General features: G+C 39.7%; 1 protein-coding gene across 2 annotated transcripts; it reads right to left on the reverse strand.

Moving 5' to 3' along the window:
- Positions 1 to 1,189: 1,189 nt before the first annotated feature.
- mtmr10 (myotubularin related protein 10) lies at positions 1,190 to 18,716 on the reverse strand. 2 transcript variants are annotated; one of them, XM_070965881.1, is made up of 16 exons: positions 18,168 to 18,716; positions 16,746 to 16,806; positions 13,069 to 13,205; positions 12,475 to 12,547; positions 11,397 to 11,539; positions 9,135 to 9,228; positions 8,580 to 8,727; positions 7,736 to 7,823; positions 7,527 to 7,615; positions 7,157 to 7,287; positions 6,971 to 7,040; positions 6,519 to 6,589; positions 6,111 to 6,283; positions 5,839 to 6,009; positions 5,067 to 5,249; positions 1,190 to 4,416 (listed from the first exon to the last, which is right to left on the reverse strand). In XM_070965881.1, exons 1-16 carry the CDS (start codon positions 18,222 to 18,224, stop codon positions 3,805 to 3,807), a joined length of 2,301 nt encoding a protein of 766 aa, XP_070821982.1. In that variant the 5' UTR covers positions 18,225 to 18,716; the 3' UTR covers positions 1,190 to 3,804. The 2 variants fall into 2 exon arrangements, with proteins under 2 accessions (XP_070821982.1, XP_070821972.1); XM_070965871.1 differs by having other exon boundaries at positions 1,190 to 4,419; positions 18,168 to 18,351.
- Between the last annotated feature and the right edge of the window lie 575 nt (positions 18,717 to 19,291).

Raw genomic sequence — 19,291 nt, forward strand, 5'->3', positions numbered from 1 at the left:
TTAGAATAAGTTTGGTTATCCTACAATAATGTATTAGAAAGGTAAAGTTCTTATACAAGAATAAGGAAATAAATATGTCTACCCTCTGCAGAAGTCCACTGAATCTGAAAGGATTCATCCTTTTAAGTAACTGAAAATCCACAAATAGCAGCTATTTCATGAGGATCTTTATTACACACTACTCAAAAAATTAAGGGAACACTTAAATCACACATCAGATCATGATGAACAAATTATTCAAGTTGAAAATCTGATGTAAATTGTATACATTTTTGGGAACAAAATGAAGTAAAGACAATCAATGTAAAGTAATTATCAAAGTAATTTACCCACTGAGGGCAGGATTCAAAATCACACCAAAGAAAGAAAAAAAAAAAGAACTAGAAAAAAAAGAACTAGACAAGAATCAGTCAGGGAGGATGAGGAGAGAGCAACTCTCTGCGGTCACCACATGCAAAACCATTCCCTGTGTGGGGGTTTTATTGCTCTTGCCTCTCCACTGCACCTGTTGTCACTTTCATTTGCACAAAAGCAGGTGGAACTGACTCACAATCGCTTGTGCTTCCTGAATGGACAGATTGATCCCTGAGGTTTAACTGACTTGGTTTTATACTGTGATGATTAAGAGTTCCCTTACTTTTTTTTAGCAGTGTATAGTTTCTTTTCTGAAGATGCTACATAAGTAAGTGTCCCGTTAAGTGCTTTGTACTTAACCTCACAAACCTTACCTGTGCATGACTCATATCATCCAGCCTTTGGAGATCATGTCTCCTGGCTGTTTTTCGTATGGACATTTCCTCGCCCCAGGATGAATTACTGCTCTTCACTGGGTTTTAAAGAGAATTGCCGGCACAAACTCTTGGTAGACAGGCGGTATTGATCATGGTTATTGACTGTCACTTGGTACCAGGAATCTTGTGAAGATGTCTGCTGTTATTCAGCAGATGAACTTGGAAGCAACAGCTGTGTTTTCTTCACTTGGCAGGAATGGATTATTACCCATCTCCTCTAATTTTACAAGCTTTGTGTGACGGGGATTTGGGCATATTTTTCAAATCATTTGTCATACGCAGAGGGTGAGTTCTACTGCCTGAGGCTAACAGACAAACTTAGTGGATTCTTGTCCAAGCTTGGGTTTGTTTTCATGAGACAACCGGGAGAAATAAAAGCCAGACAGCACATTCATCTGAAAAATAATGTAATGATTGGTTACTGGTACACATTTGAGCCTTATTTTCTGTTAGGAAAAAACAGCTTCAGTGCAGTACCTCGGAATTTAACTAGATTTACAGAATTGATAAAATAACAGTTTTAGAAAACTAAAATAAGTCAACAGGTTGAGAATATAGTTACAAAAATGGTAAATCTTCCCAAAAAGGCACAGGGGATGTACAGTAGCAGTTGCATCCCTCTCAGAGAAAATTTGCATAACTGAATAAATACATCTACTGCTAATTAATATCAAACCGTGCCACAGCTGGAGCACAATCATCATGCAATTACAGCAGAGTGCAATGATGTGAATTAGTGGAAAAAAACACAGCATATAAATATCTCTCCAGAAAATATAAAGACTAAATCAAGGATAAAAGATATTTAGTACCATTAATCAAAAAATATTAATTGGAAGATTTCAAGCATATACAGTATTTATAATATTTGCCAAAATGATATTCAACAACCACCTTAAAACAAACTATCCTATATATTGAGTAAAATGTGCAATTAATAGCATTTGGGAGAGCAGGTTCTGCACTCACACTATATACATCTATATCCAAAAACACCTGAACTAGTTATTGCTGAAGAGTCACAAGTTTATCTGCTGAAACTGGTTATTCTAACATCTAAGGATCAATGCGCCTGCATAATAGGACAGATACTGAGTTTGTCCAGTGGTGATCTATTTAATAATGCAAAGGGCTTTTAGAATAAATGCTGTACTGTTATGTTAAGACATTTCAGCTATTACACAGTGCTAGTTTGTCACCAGTTTTAAAGAGGCACTGGATGGCTGATCCATCTCCCCTGTTGTGTATCAAACCAGTCTCTAGTTCAGCAGGTAGTAAACTTCTGGGTGTCCTCATGTCAAAATCTTTGCAGCACACTGGAAGTCGCTCTCTAGAAAATTATCGTGTCACTGCTTGTTTTCTACCATATTATTCCTCTATACAGAGCAGAATTATCTGGACCAAAACAAGAACAAATGTTAGTACAAATGTAAGTATTGTTATGGCTACATACAGTATGTTTATCAGTGTGTGCAGCTCGTATTCGTAGCATTCGTTCCTTCACTCATTTTCCCTCTGTAGAAAACAACAGGCTTTAAACAGTGTCTGCTCGGTGGTTATAGCTGAATCTGACTTTCATTGTCATCTTATTTTGAAATGTCAAAATTACACACGTGGTGCTTTTATGACACTTGCTATCCAGGTGATGTACTGCTGATGTTTTGTCACTTGTCATTGACCCATCACTGTCAGGTTCATTGGATCAGAAACTTCAGCACCTGAAGTCCAACTCATTCCATGCTAAAGTAGAGACTGGTTTGAGTCAAAGCCCTCGTCTGTCCCTTTGATTTCAAACATCCACCTATTCAGCTACTGTTGATCTGAATAGTTTCTCCTCAGTGCCTTGCCAGAAGGCCTCTTTTAAAGTTTTGCAAACCCCCTCAGAAGAGAAGAGGAAATGTCTACCACAGATTGAAGTCGTCCACTTCCCCTTTAAGTATCATCTGCTTTATGAATCTAGAAATATAGGCCATTTTCTCTGCTTCAAAAATAGAGTAAATCTACAAACCCTGAAATCACACTATTTGCTACTTACAGTGAAACCAACACGGCCATTAAAATATGGGCACTTGGAGCAAATAGCATTAAGTTTGTGCAACAACCAAAAACAAAAAACAAAACAAAAAAAACAAAAAAAGCACACACGCCCCATTACATTCAACCAGACCAGATCTTCTTTGTTTTACCACATAGTAAAAGTACGTTAGCAGTGTTATTTTCTGTTCCTCTTTCTGAAATAAAACTCGCTAAAAAATTATAATATCTTCTGTTACGTTTCCTGGAAGGTACAAACAAATCGAGTACTTGGAAATCAGTGTTCAGTGAAAAGCATCATCGCTGCTGCAGTAAAAAGGGGCTTTGTCTAATTTTAAGCATTCCTATTGAATTAAAAGTTTCAATTCCATTACAGTGGGGAAGCAAACTGACAGCGCTGCTACATACACACCGAGTGAATCTTCAATTATTGCTTTAAAACTTGCAGTAAATCACTGGTAAATCCTGAAGAGGGGGCTCTCAACCTCATTTCAAATCTATATTAAAATCTCTGAAAGCACCCTTTGTGTGGTTGATACAGTATGCTCAGCAATAAAGAGCAGTTAGCGTAGCTCAATCTTGAGAAAGACCAAAGCTAAGACCTAAGTAGATAAGAAAATAGATCTATTATAAAAATGCATTAAGTATGCTAATTTTTCACAGTCAGGGGAGACCTCACAGTAACAGCTCACTGGTCAATAAGTAGGATGTGCCTCAGTTAAACAGAATTCCTCAGCTGTGATGGAAAATGATGATTCAGGGCTGAAGATGACTCTTCAGTTTAGAAACTGCCTCAGATTTCAATGCAGCATCAATGGTGCAAATTCTAGCTTATAAATTATTTAAAATCAGAAGTCCAAAGTTAAAGTTCTCCATTTCTCATTTTCCTTCTTGGTATTTAAGAAAGAGGTAATAGAAAATAAGATGATTAATTGTTACATAAGCCTGTACGGAGCTCACAAAAGTGAGCGCAAGAGCCTCAGAGAGTGTCATTAGCAAGAGTCTCTGTGGAGAGCCAGATCCTCGCCCCGTTCAGAAATTTGCTAATGGGAGTCCCATGGATACCGCGGCGGCAAAGGTTTCCCACTGGGGTGAAAGGAAATGAAGACGTAAGAAAGTCTGGGGGTGTCGGGGGGTTATTTGGGGAACTGGCCTTAAAATACATCCTCCTTTGGTCTGAAGGGGGTCCACTTGGGCTGGGGAGTGGTGTGCTGCCTGGACTGGGTCCCTTATACTGCCTGAGCTGGCTCTGTAGTATCTCAATTTCATCGACCAGTTGGGAGAGCTTGTGGTAGGCAGTGATGGAGCCTCCTTTGGGAATGCAGGCTTCAGGAACCCAGCGCAGAAAGAAGAGCTTCCAGAGAGCCAGGTGTGAGGGCATGAGCAGGGGAATCAGGACGCCCTGCTGGTCCGCAGGTCGAGAGAACCAGTCCCTGAAGAAGCGCTCTGATGGGCTTTCGTCTTTCATGGGTGAGAAATCAGGTCTCAGCTCTGACAACAGAGAGCCCCGTCGGGGCAACGTATCCTCTCCACCTTTCAGTCCATTACGCAGAGATGCAGACGTTCCTCGCAAAGTGGAGCTGTAGGCTTTCTGCTGGAGGAAGGACACAGTTAACTGATGTTCAATAAACATGATAAACAGCAGCCGGCTGGACAACCAAAGCTCACTCGTGTCAGATTCTCAGTTAGTGCAAAAAAAACAATCATTTGCTTTCCACATGATACTTCACCTTCTGTGCCAATTCTGAAGGAGCTGATGACACAAAAACAACACACAGCAATAAACCAAAGTGCTGACTGGGCGGATTGCTCATGTTAAACATTTACTCCACCCATGTGAATATTAGCCAAATGCATACCACAATAGTATTACCTGCCTACCGACCACGATTTAGGTGACCTATTTTGAAAATACCTATCATACTATCATTACTGATCCTAATTGGACTTGAAAACAGGAGCGGTGAGCACCTTAAAACTAAACAGAAACAGCGACAGAGGTGGCTGGGATACCTCTCCTACAAAAGACAAGGAAAGCACAGACTCTGCAAACAAAGCCTGAAAACTACTCAATATTTTTCCTGCTTGAATAAATTCCTTTTGTCTGTCATTCAGCAGTGCTGACAGTCATCAAAGTAAGATTAAAACAGTTTGTTATATATCCATGGTAGTAAAAGAAGAGAGCAAACAAACAACGTGCTACTGCGATTCCTATAAACTTAGAAACGGTGTCTCATGTACCTTTGTGCGTGTGAAGGTTTTCACTTCTCCATTCTGAACACAGGCAGCTCCTTTGCCTACATACATGGGGTTGTTAAAGAGGGTTTGGTCTTTGGTGGAGAACTGCTGAGACCAGTTCCAAACAGGAGGGAAATAAACAACCTGGTCTTCTCCTTGAGGGATGGCTTTATTCTTGGCAAAGTCCTGTGGAGTAAACACAATGTTATTCATATGCCGTGCATAGAAAAGATTACTGTACACCACGAAAAAAATCTTCCAGTCTGAGACATCAATCAGTGAAGGTAAACAAAAAAAACCTACAACTGCCATAATTTGTCTTTGTCAAATTTATCGGTTACTTGGCCACAAGCTACACATTTTCTTATCTGTGTGCATTACATTGCACTCTTTCCGGTCAATTATCTGACACACACAGAAGGAAATTACAGTCTTTGACATGAAATTTTACCACAAAAACAAGGTGATTTGTTAAACACGATCACCTGGAATTATAACGTGTGTGCTGTATTGTTGGACCACTGACACAAACATGTATGGATTTTTACAGGTGAACATTGACTGATCTAATGTCCTGTTTAACTTCTAAGGAAGCCCCACTTTGTGAACACATGATTGTATAAAGGATGTTATTATGTGGGCTCGGGAACACTGCCAAACAGTTCATTTGCAAATGATTGCATTCTGTTCTCATTTCAGTTTTACACAACGCCCCAACTTTTTTTGGAATCGGGGTTGTAAAAACAATATACAATAATATGTATGTGCCACTCACCATCAAGTGCTGAGCACGCTGTTTGGAAGAATTGAAGAGGAAAGTACTGAAGAGTGGGACCCACATACTATCACTCAGTACTGTCAGATACGCCTCAGTGAACTCAAATGCTGCTGGGTACTGGTTCATCATCTGCCACACGCAGTCCAGGAAGAGTGTGAACAGTGGAGACTTTGATCCAGAGAAAAACAGAGAAATAAACAAATAGAATAATAAGTGCCTTGGCATATCAAACAGATCTGGGACTGAGGTATTTACAGTCAGACAAATACCTCCTCTTTCTCATTCTTCTTCAAGTGGTTGCATCTGTCCAAGAAACGATGGCCAGCCATCACCCACTCCTTCTGCACCAAGCTCTGAAAGCCAATGAGGCTGCGATAATGAGGGTCCAACATGAGCTGCACCAAGGAGGACACCACACAGCTCAGGTCTCTGTCTTCTTCCTCTGTAACAAAAAAGAAAAGCTTCAACAAGCTGTCTGCAAAGAAAGCATCTTGAACATCACTTTGATGGGTATAATATTAAACTGATACCAATTCTCACAATAACTTGTGTGCAACATGTGTTTGAAGACAAATGTTAGTACAATATCAGAAATGATGGACTTATACAGTTAAAAAGTAAAGTTCATTGTGCAGGAAGTGGTGAGGAATTAAGACAGCTGTGACAGAGAGTTTCACCTTGAAGGATGACTGAGGAATTCTTTCCATCCAGGTGATACACCATCTCAGCGGAGTGTTTCAGGAAGGCCCTTCAGTCACAACCACAACATAAATATAAGCCGAAGAAAAGCAGACATGAACAAGATAGAGACATTATTATTTTTTAGTTATTTTTGTGCTTGTGGACTAATTACTGGCCAGGCAAGCAGATGATAGAAGCCAGCTGCTGCCTGTGAGACCATAAATTTCAAAGCTAAATAATCATGCTGAGGATATATTTACATAAAATATATAGGAATATTACAGACACACAATGTGCTTCCACAGATACAACATTAATAACTGTACACAACAATTAAAACAAAAAACAAACAATACAAAACATGCATTGATGAGGGTCACACAGACATTGTGAAGGCCAGCAAATCAAATCTGGAGAGCTACCATGCTGAGTCAGGTTGTTTGCATACCTGACGTACTCCAGCCAACGGGAGTTTTCAATCGATGAAAGCCACCTCTCCTCTGACTCCTCAAAAGGATCTGCACATAATCAAAACAGTCAAACACTTGCACGCCTATGAAACCATACACAAGAATGTCAAGCAACCCCTGCGTAATAAGATGTACTTCACACAGTGGTCATCTCACCCACTCACCTATGACACAGATCTGCCTGACTTTGACAAAGGCACTCTGGATGTCCTGGATGTTCGGGAGACACTTGTCTAGATCAGACTTGACGACTTCACTGCGCTGTGGGTGGCTCTTTGTGATGGCAGTGAAGACCCTGCCGCAACACAAGACCGACAAAGATGACTGGGTTAGAGATGTCATAAAACAGCGGGAGCAACATAAGGTATACACCACTAGTACATCAGCATAAACAGCTTAATTACCAAAGTCCTAGACAATAAAATACACATTTAGAATGAAACTATGACAATCATCAACTGTTGGCTGCTTCAGTGCAATCAACATATTTAACACACGTTGTGAGTCAGAATGAAGGGGAGGACTCTGTTGTACCTCTGATCAATCTTCCTCTGCTGTAATGGGTCACTTATGCTGGTCATGCGCACAAGAGCACTTCCGTTTGGGTGATTCCAGCACCAGAGCTACAACGCAGATAAATAAGACACGGGTCAGAGAGAAAATGGATGGATGCTGCATGGAACCAGCAGATAATGATTACAAATGACTCCATCTGTGATTCTAAAATGTGCATAAGTACTCACCGGGATTCGCTGATCAGTGAAGAATATGGAGTACTGCTTCAGATCCTGATCAGCCAGAGAAACCGGGACCACAACGTACTCTGGAAGACTAAAAAGTAGGGTTAGAGAAAGACTGGTGTTACACAAGAACCAAACACAAGACGCCATTTAAAAAAGTGGGAAAAAAAGCAGGGAAACATATTTCAGCGTTCTCCGCAACTTCCTCTTTTATAGTCAGAAAGTGACATCCTAAAAAAGAAAATGAAGGCTTTTCTTTTTGAAATAAGCCAACTGTCTTGCCTCATGTTGATACACCATGATACAGTACTGATGTACCAACAGTAAATAACTTGTTCGCACTGGATTTGTTTTGCTGTGTCTATCCCAAATATCTCATCTGGTGAGTATCTTTAGCGGTGAGGTTTTTCCTTTGATTGAGGGAAAACTGAATCAGGGAGTGCTGTAAGTATTGTTTTAGCCTCATGTGATGTGTTCAGTTTGGTGCAAGCTGCTATTAAGCAATTACAAGCCTTTTCTCAAATTCCACATAAGACACTGCACAATCCTCCTTTGAAACCCACCATGATGTCACCACTGAACTCAGATGAATGGGACATATTGTCCAAAATAGACTTGCATGTTCCTCTGAGACATTCACAAAGTTTTTTTTCCTTTAAGTCTCTCATGAAGCAAGTAAAAACACTTACAGTGTAAATATACTGCCTTTCCAAAACACACCAAGCATGAGTAAAGGGTGAAATATAGAATATTCGAAAGAACAAGGACCAACTGTTGGAGCTACAGACGTGCTCGGCCTACGGCACCCATCATAAATCGCATACAACAAACAACATGAGCTGAAAACCTTGGTGAGATGGCATAGCTCTCGTTGATGGAGCACACCCTCCACTCTGATGCCCCTGTTCTCTTGATCTCCCGATCCCAGTCTGACGGGCGGTCAAAAATGGGGGTCTGTAATCCTCCTCGAGGGGCGGACCCATTGACTCGCTCCCCTGGAAACACAGATACATTTTGAGATAATTTCTTGTCCATAATGTAGATAAATTAAACCTGCTTTGTCAAAATTTTAATTTATATATATATATATATATATATATATATATATATATATATATATATATATATATATATATATATATATATATATATATATGTATATATATATATATATATATATATATATATATATATATATATATATATGTATATATATATATATATATATATATATATATATATATATATATATATATATATATGTATATATATATATATATATATGTATATATATATATATATGTATATATATATATATATATATATATATGTATATATATATATATATATATGTACACACAGGTTAACACTTTCCTCCCCCAAAATATATGTATATGTGTACCTTTAGATTCATGGTAACGCCGCCCTTGATACTCAAAGCCAAACAGCAGTTGAAGATCAGCTGGATGGGAATAGTGGGCAATAGCAAGACAAACCTAGAATGAAAAGAAAAGCACTTCTATGGGACATGCTGTAAACAGAAGTACTGCTGAATGGTGGACTCTATTAAACATTATCAACGCAGATCAGGTTTCATTACAATCAATCAGCTTCCCAATTCAGGTTCACTCACGGTGCTAAAGTGAACTCTGAGGCATGTTCTGTAACCATACAAACACGAGAACAAGTGAAACCCAGGAGGGCAAATGTTTAACTGACAGCCCACCGCTCTGGGTTACAGGACTGAATCTCTCTGGCTCCACTGGAGTCAAACAAAGCAGTCCATTCAGTAGTAAAGCTGTGAATAACACGAGAGGACACAGAAAAAGTGTGTGTGTGGACGAGGCTGCTCCTGACTCTGTAATTTCCTATGGCAAAATAAGCTATTATAGGTTGGCTTAATTCCATATGTCACAAAGAAAAAAAAAACTGAGCTCTGTTTTAGGTTCACACTGTAATTACATACATGGTGTCCATAAATAAACTCACAAGAAGTGAGGGAGGGCAGACTCATTTCTATTTCAGCACTCTACACATAATCAACTCTCCACATGCTGTAGTATGCAGCACAGTACATAAAATAAGCTGAATAATGCATTCTAAAATAAATTAAATAGGGGACTCGTAACACTGGCCAGAGGGCTCTTCACTGCAGTGTGATACTGTCATGCTGTTAGCCAAATGTGCTGCTGGTATGTGCTGTGGAGTTCCAAGTACTCCAAAACCTACACAAAAATTGCTCCCAGATGACATGGGAGGAGATCAGACATGCAACTGCGTACATTCACATTCATGTACATTTCACTGACACGCTGTAAAGTGACATACAGCTGCATAACTCTCATGGGCCGTGCAGTGAAGCTGCAGGGAGCCGAGAGCTCCTGAAGAGCTTTGTGCACATAATTCACAAATGCACATTTATGTTCAGGACCGCTACAACTCCAGATACACAGTGTTTTTAACACAACATCTGTACGTACAGAGTGTGAGAGTGCTGAATGTTGGTACAACACACGGTCGGGCATGTTTTGAGTCAGTCACATGCTCCAAACGGCCTGTCAGGTTCTTTCCAACGTGAAAACAGCTCAACCTACTAAACAAGTACGTCTGCTTGTTTTCCTGGCCTTTAAGGCTACTTTCCAGTTGACTGGCCCCAGTTTCTCTGCTTAGAAAATTCATTTAGCTGAATTTAAATTGAATATCCCCACATGGTTGGTCACTGTAACTGTTTTATAAGGATTTCCTTTCATGTCACCTGTGTGCAACTATCTTCTGAAAACACTACAAGACATTCCCAAAATATGAAAAAGATCATATCAATACAAAAACTGGTAATTCCACTGAGTTACAGGTCCCCCAACATAGTTCCAATTTTCCTGATTAAACATCTGTCCATTCAATCTCTCTGAGCAGGAGATGAGTCAGAGTCATGCTGCCAGGCCTTCCTACAATCAGGATCAGTCTCAGCTTCCTTTGCCTTGAATGAGCATTGTTCTCAATGTCTGTTATTCATTGTTTGGCTAATGGCCACGATGAAAATGCTTTTTGAAAAGTTAGTCACTTCTGTTTAGATGGAGGGTAGCGTGTGTGTGTGTGTGTGTGTGTGTGTGTGTGTGTGTGTGTGTGTGTGTGTGTGTGTGTGTGTGTGTGTGTGTGTGTGTGTGTGTGTGTGTGTGTGTGTAGTGAGCTCACACAGCCAGGAAAGGAAAAGTTTAGTCAGCAACAACTGACAGTGAAATGGACAAGGGAAACTGAGAAAAGGGGAATGCTTAATACCGAGCAATTAGTCATTTGGAGGGGTGGCTTGAAGAGACAAGTAAAAGCCACTGTGTGACTGTTTCAGCGACCCTCTCAAACTATTGTCATATTAAGTTTTCCTTTGCATTTAGCTCACTCATCTCAGTGTCCCCAGGTCAGGCCCATGGGAGAAATGGGATTGTAACATGCATTTCTTCCACTGAGGGCGCCAACTGAGAAATGAGAAAGTTTCAATCTTCACACATGGTGGCTTTAGTATCCTTAAGCTGCTGACCTCAAGTTGGTGGGAATCTGACAAGCATTGATCTGATATTTTTAACAGCCTCTCTACAAAGACCATGAAATGACTATTGTTATTTGATTTAAAAAAAAAAAAAAAAAAACCTAACTGGGAAGTACCACTCACCTTTTTGGCACTCTCAGGCCCAGCCTCGTGAAAGCAGAACCGTATGATGCGCAAGTCTTTGCAGTAGAGGATGAGCTCTGTCGGGTTGAACTTCAGCTTTTGGTTTGACCCCAATACTTTCTTCTTACCCTTTGTATCATTTACTGAAAGGAACAAACACAAAATAGGACTACCACTCTTTTGGAACATGTTGCAAGCATATTCAGAATGAGTTTATACTTACAAAAAACAACTAAGTTTATCAGTTTGAACATTAAATGAATAAAAAATGATGTGCAAATGATTACATTCTGTATACAAAGATCCCAACCTTTTGGGAATCAGCTTTGTGTGTAATGTAATTTATCCATCAGTACGTCATGTTTGAATGACAGCTGTAAGAACAGTGCTGCATTTAACACAGAGCAGTAACACAGGATCTTGACCTTAACATACAGTATGTCATTACAGATCAAGTTTTAATTCCTGGTGTGAATGGACCCTGGAATAGACTGTGTGAAAGCACAAGCAGCCATGCCCAAAATATCACTTATCACTGATTCAATACAGACAAAACATGCTGATACTTTATATTATTGATATTACCCAGCAAGGGCCTTATGCCAGTCTAAATGTTCTCGTACTTGTAAATCCCATAATGATAATGTTGTCTTTAGTAGTCCAGTTCAAACGGGCCAGAAACGAGCTGCTAACACAACAAACCTTGCTCTGGGCAGTTGCCCTTGCCGTGTCAGCAATCAACAGCTATGAGATATATAAACAAGGTTAATCCCAGCCCGGCTGCACTGCCACTAATCACTGCTTTAGCTGTGACATCACTTGTTATCAGATTGCTGACCGGGAGAGAACAACAAGCGAGACCAGTCACCCAAGCTGTCAAAGATTAATGAGGGGCCCATCCAACTCTGATTCTCACTGTAGATCACTCTAGTAAAATTACTGGGTGAGGATGCTACGTGTACTGCTGAAACAGTTTGGGCTATTCTGGCTATTAATTAGACAAAATTATTAATTTTCCAGGAAAACCTGCACCTGCAGAATACAAACATTATTTTACAAATGTTGGCACTAGACATACCTGTTACTACTTGCTCCAGACAGGTGAGGGGGATGTCGTGCTCTCCAAGCAGGAGGTGGGACAACTTGGACTTCTGTGGTAAAGGCAAACAATCAAAAAAGTCTGTTTGACATCCTGAACCCTGTAGACATTATATTACACCCATAACTCACTGAAATACTGTCTCAAGCACCAGTGGGTAGATCAAGCTGATCCCCTCAGACCCAGCTACGATCAAGTTCCCTTCTGTTATTATGGCAACAATCTGCCACATAGCTGGATATGACGTCTATTCTCTCACTTCTTGTGCGATATCACTGACAATGTAGTGCAGGAAAGGGGAAAGGACACAAGTTTTCCTTCCTCCTTGCCAGATGGACTGCACATACAAACAAGGCTGTGAAAATACGAGCATTTAAGCTCTCCAGCAGTATGCCGGTGGCACCAGTAGATTTCACAAATAGAAAACTGAAAGCTATGAGAGGCCTCTCTTTGTTTCAATTGTGATAAGTCAACATTTTTAAGAACTGCACCTATGACAGAACATCAAACCAACATTAGAAATAAATGGCACAGTCTGCCTGCTTTAAAGTCAGTGTCAGTCTACACAAATACCTGCTTAGATGGGGCATCTTGAGGGATGAAGGAGACCTTAAAGTTGGTGCATATCAACTTCCCCCAAAGGTCATCCTGGCTGTTTTCAGTGCTGATGCATTTCCTCACAAAGTTCACCTCATTAACTACGATCTCCCCTGGTGACAAACAAGTGAGAGGGAAAAAAAAAAAAGAGCATGAGTGTGAAACCTACAGTTGACAGGAAGAAAGAATACAGAGAGTGAAGATTACAAGAAAAGGAAGATCAATTATTAAGTAAGATGTCTACCATTGAACTCATTTAAATAATGAAATCCCACTGGCATCCAATTACTAATATGTACGTGTATAAATATGCTAAGATGTCCAATGTTTTCAGAAAAATAAACTTTTAATTAACCACTTACTGCAAAACAAATGATTTCAAGCCTATGACAGACACACATCTCATCTCGCATGCTTTTCTGTAAGAGCAGCAGTGCAAGAGGCTCTGAAAAGCTGTGCCGCAAAATCAAAACCTAAATGCTTTTAAAAAGCTGAAGCTACTTTACTCAAGGTTTCTATTGGTCAGAGAAAGGCCAAACGGCCTCACACACATGCAAAGCTTCTGTGATGACAAGCGGGATAGCAGCCCCGTCCATTCAGCCACATGCAAGTCACATTATAGATTTTATTGTGGCTTTAGGCTAACAAGGGCAGCTTTCCATATAGTATTGCTTATAAGTAACATGACCGTTGCCTCTTAACATGATCGCAAAATGATTAATGATTAGGCAAGAATGCGGCTATATAATTTTTCCTTAGGGTTTTTTTTTTTTTTTTTTTTTTTTTTTTTAAGATGAGAATTGGGGCAGCAGGGTGGAGTCCAACAGACAGTCACATCAAAGGACAGCAGAGCAGCATGCAGCAAACGTACAGTAAGCTGTTCCTGAAACCTGTTCGTCTGATTGGCTCTAAAAATCAAGATGGGGAAAAAAGCGAGCAGCAGTGCTTCCTGGAAAATCTGTTTTACCAGGTAATTAACGAGAAACCAATTAAAATTCTAATGTCAGCCCCTGCCTCAGTAAAACACACATCACTTAAGTACAGCAGACACGGCTCTAAAGAGACTGCAAAAAGATATAGAACTTACACCTAATTTAAAGCTTAAATGTTCTCTTACTTTTACAGAAGACATCGCCGTACTGTATATTTACTCCAAGCAACACACAATGTAACACTCTGCAAAGGGTGTGTCGAGCCACTCCCATGAGGTTAGCATGTCAACTGCTCAGATGGAAACCACAATAAATCATTGAAGGCTTTCCTGCTGCTCCAGTTAATGAACAGGCTACACTTAAAGGACCACTGTGAGGGATTATGAGGCAGAAATTGATGTTTAATATTCATAGTTGTATAATAGGTGTATAATCAGTTTTCGTTACCTTAGAATGAGCTCTTTATATCTACAGAGGGAGCGGGTGCTCTTTAACAGAATCCACCATGTTGCACCATCATGTTTGACTTGTAGCCCTGAATGGACAATAACTGGATCTAGAAGGGCCAGAGGGTGAGGCGAGGGGTATTCAATTGGTTGCAATATGCAATCTCACTGCCAGATGCCACTGAATCCTACACAATGGATCTTTAAGGCTTTGCCAGCATATTGGGAAAATATGCATTAAGAGAAATAAGATTTCCACATAGAAAATCCAACTTAACTGCCCATGGCTGAGAGGTGGAGACACCAAAGTGACTGAGAGGACATGTGGTGCAAAGGGCAGTCAATTGCAGCTCATGCAAATATCACAAACCGACTGATCGCTTAAAGCTAAAAGCTTGTTACAGTACCTGCACTCTAATAGTTCAAATAAGGTTGCTGTTGATTGACAAACTCAGTGACGTTCGAGAAGCAATTGCAGGTTATTTTGGTGTGTTATATTTATAGAAAATAAATGAGTTCTAACCCTGAGAGTCATGCTGTCAGACACTGAACCAAAATCTGATCATGTACAAAGCTGATACTGAGGATGTTGTTCAATTCAATTCAATCAATTCAATATTCCTTTATTAGTCCCGCAAGGGGAAATTCCAGTTTACAGCAGCACCAATAAAGCAGGTAGAGTAGTGTAACATGCAAATTCAAAAAAATTAGTATATACAAAAGGGTGGAATAAAAAATAAATGTCATCTTAAGAAATTGTAAATAGTATTTATTTATTTATAGTATTTACTGCAATTTTAATTTAATACTGCTAAATTAAAATACTGCTATTTTAATTTAAAACTGAGGTATGACAGTTGCTATAGAAGCCCAGAAAAAGAAATAGGGATATTCAGAAGGTAAAACTTGAAGTGAGGATAAATAGAGAGGAGGGCACAGGCACAACCGAGAAGTGGAGCAAAATTCTTTAAAAAGGGAAGTTTCTGATAAATTAACAACACTGTGGAAACTCCTCACATTTTCTTCTTCTGATGTTTTAATTTGCTTTTAACAATGTTTCACTCTGTTGACTTTAGAGAATTGCACATCTGAACATCCTAAAAACTAAATAGCTAATTTAAACATATGGTGCTGTGGTGCTGCAGAATGTAAAATTGGGGTGTCACTGTCACTCTCCCCTTGACTGCAAAGATGCTCTTCATGTATCTAAATGTTTTGTATCTTAGTGACAACAAGCTACTACTGAGTATGAAGAAAGCCTAACCGGTTGAGAAAGCTGAAAATGGGAAATAAGACAAGGTTAAAGACAATAAAAATGATTTCGTACCAGCCGAGGGTGAGACAGAGTGACACATGGTTGCCTGAGCTGAAATACTTGTTAGACCAGTCTGATTAAACACTGAAACAGGATCACTTATTATCCGACTCGACAAAATTAGCTTCATCCATGCCAAATTTGTGGCCACACAGCATTCTCAGGAAATGCAACACTGACTGACAGTGATGCAAACTCTCAAAAGGAAGTAACACAACAAATTCTCTATTTTAGAAGTGTTTTGCTGGACTCTCACAGCCTTTGCTAAGATTGCCAGTTTGCTGCCTCAGAGCCATCCCAGGTATCTAAATTTTAGTGAGAACTGGGCTGACTACTTACTACTACTTGTTACTACCATATTTTTGCCAGCCTCACCTCACTGTGTTAAAATGGACATTAAGTCTGAACCGACTACTCAGACACCTTTCTGAACAGTTGTTCAAAGTTAATAATAAATCCAGAAACAAGAGTAACAAGACAACTTATCCTGATAATCAGGCCTAATTGTCATTTTTACCAGACTATTCATTTGAATCAATGACAAAAAAATGTGGGCAAGTTGTTTCTTCTAGTCATTTATTCACTGACATATTAGGTCTTTTGCCTAAATACAAGTCTGCTGCTTACTTAATGATGTTCCCACTTCGCACACAGGAAATGGATACAGTAAGAAAGTAAAGTTAATTTAGCATGGCACCTTCAGCAGAGCAACGTCACAGAAACAGCAAAAAGAAAAAAACAAAACGGAAGCGGCAACAGACCTTCAGAAAAAGCACATAAAATTACAAATAAAGTCCAACTTATGCAAGGTAAATACAGTCTTTGTCTAGTTATTAAAATAATGTCTAAATAAATGAATACATTAAGAATGCCTGATCTGTTTTCAATCAAATAGACAGGTCTTGTTCAGGTAAAACCTATTTTTAAGCCAACTGTTCTTAATGCAGAGAATAAACTTACCTTGAAGTAACTTAGGCTCCAACTTTTTAATGGGTGGTTCAATAGCTTTCTTCACATCGGTCTATAGAAAAAGCATAAACCACATCAGAGTTACTTAAATTCTACCTTATCGGATGGTTAATGAAATATGGTAATAATGTGGTATTAAGGGAGGGGCTTGAAAATGACCACTCATATGTGTCTTTCCAAAGTAAACAAAGCCTCAAATACATATTGTTTGTAAGTGTAGAGCGATTAAAAAATAAGAGATTTGCAATAGGGCTTGTAAATTTCCAACAAAAATTAGACAATGGCTGCCCTACAACCATGCTGAACATCCTCACAGGCATTATGATTTGTTCTGTTGAATTAATGTAGAATTAACAGTTTGTACATGCAATAAGCGATGACAAGTGTGGTGCACGCTGTTTACAAAAGTAAAAGGAACCAAAGACACACAGCAGTCAGCTAATGCTATTAATATTGGATCCCCAAATACTGTGCACACTTGCAGATACAGTGACAGCCCACAAGCATTTCGAAAGTCACATGTTTTTCATTGTTGGCTCTGCTCCAGCACACAAATTTCAAGTGAATGAATGACTATAAGGTTAAAGTGCTGACTTTCTGCTTAAAGAGTGCTTGGGGTGGATGTGTCAGAATGTGGGTGAAGCCATTCACTGAAATTCTCTCCTAAATGTGCAATTTAAATGTAGATGTGTATTTAATGCTAGGTTGGAAGAATTAACCTGGACGAAAATATCAGTGATCAGTTTAACTTTGATTCACAGTTCAAAACTCTTAAGTGATCATCAAGACCAGAGCCTGCTCATGACAATAACAAAATGCTGGTGAGAAAAGTGCTCTCGACCAGCAAACACCTCCCAACACAAGTCTTGACCTTGCCCGTACAAACACTGGTTTTGTTTGGGCTGTTGCACCAGCGCCTGTAAGCAAAGCAAAACCTTTTGACTGGCTGTCGGGAGAAGTGAATACACCAGAAGGCAAAGCAAGGCAAGTCAGTTACCCACACGGAGGAAGCCAAATCATAGCTGAGTAGTCATTAGTCTTTTTAAAATGGTATCAGATTCACCAAGGAGGTCTCAAGTCTTCTAACCAGTGACACTTCATATTAACTTATCAAGTGAGCAAGCTGATTAAATGTCTCTCTATTATTGTTATTATTTTGTACATCTCCAAACTACATGCTTGAATATCTGACTTAAGCAGAAAGTTAATGGGGTTGCTTACAGATTGCATCTCACTTTCGACCTATCTCTTCTTCTAATCTTGATCACGCATAACATACCAACTTTCCTTCCGCAACACCCCAGTCACGACAACTCCAGCCTCAATCATATCAAGAAACTATCTGACACGGTGTCTACCATCCACCCACCGTGAAGTAAACTCTGCTGTTAACAGTCACAAGCAAATCCATACCTGTACAGGTGGAAGATAACACTTGAAGGTTGGTTTCATGGGCTTAACAGAGAACATTGTTTATGTCCGCCCTCACGGTGATGTTCCTAAACGGACGCCTGGCAAGCGCTTGGCTGCTGCCAGTGGAAAAAAACAACCCAAAAAGGAGCCTTGGAGAAAGTTTAGGTCAGCTTTTAGCTGAGTGAATCCGAGACGTCCGTGTATAAAATATTCATCGAGACAGCTCTGGCCAGCGACGGCACTCCTTCATTTCGATAAGCAGTCAAGTAGCAGATTACGCTGGCTGGTTGAAAAAGTTGACAGAAGTTACCGTTGAGACGTCGGCGTTAGCTTGCCTAGCTAGCTAGCATAAAGTACTACATGAAGTTTATTACCGCCGTCCCCGCGCAGAGGTAAAACTATGAAAATGATTTAGAGGCGCCCGTTGTGTGTCTACATTTTCTATCCACCTGTTACGGTGCTAGTTAACCTCAGCGACTTCCTGAAAGTCTAACAAATTCAGCCAAACGCAGGACCTGATCCTGTAAAGGACTTAACGGCCATGTTTATAAAGCGCCGAGGTCCCGCCCTACTTCCGGGCTCCGCTGCTGAGCCGTATTTTCGTAGCGACACTTTCTTTCCTCAAACTTTCTGGAAAGCTGAAACAAGGACGCTCGAGTACTCTGCCCATAGTACAGCTCAAATAGACATTTATCACTGTACGTGATGGTAAATATTGATAACTTTATCATTTCAATTATAAAACAAGGATTATTGTGTTAACGTTCATCAAGAACACCACCCATGGACTACAACTCCCATGAGACACAACGAGAGGCTTGAGGGCGCGTGTGTGTGTGTGTGTGTGTGTGTGTGTGTGTGTGTGTGTGTGTGTGTGTGTGTGTGTGTGTGTGTGTGTGTGTGTGTGTGTGTTTAACAGTAATTTTATTTCATTTAATTAAACTCTTGTGGGAACAAAATTTGATGCGTAACTCCATTATTACGTATCTCATTTAATATTATTATTATGTACACAACTCTACAAGAGTACAACAAACGGTATCCTCATAAACCAACAATTAAAACAATAACAAATTAAGGGCACATTAAGAAAAGTTAATAAAAACATATATTATGAGAATACA

Source organism: Chaetodon trifascialis, chromosome 1 (genome assembly GCF_039877785.1).
Source record: "Chaetodon trifascialis isolate fChaTrf1 chromosome 1, fChaTrf1.hap1, whole genome shotgun sequence".
NCBI lineage: Eukaryota > Metazoa > Chordata > Actinopteri > Chaetodontiformes > Chaetodontidae > Chaetodon > Chaetodon trifascialis.

Excerpts from the sequence above, each read along its gene's own strand:
- mtmr10 (XM_070965871.1), bottom strand. The coding sequence starts at position 18,224 with ATGTTCTCTGTTAAGCCCATGAAACCAACCTTCAAGTGTTATCTTCCA. Across the intron at positions 7,041-7,156 it reads CAGGCAGATCTGTGTCATAG|ATCCTTTTGAGGAGTCAGAG; the intron begins GTGAGTGGGTGA and ends GATTATGTGCAG. Across the intron at positions 6,590-6,970 it reads CGTTGGCTGGAGTACGTCAG|GGCCTTCCTGAAACACTCCG; the intron begins GTATGCAAACAA and ends TTGTGACTGAAG.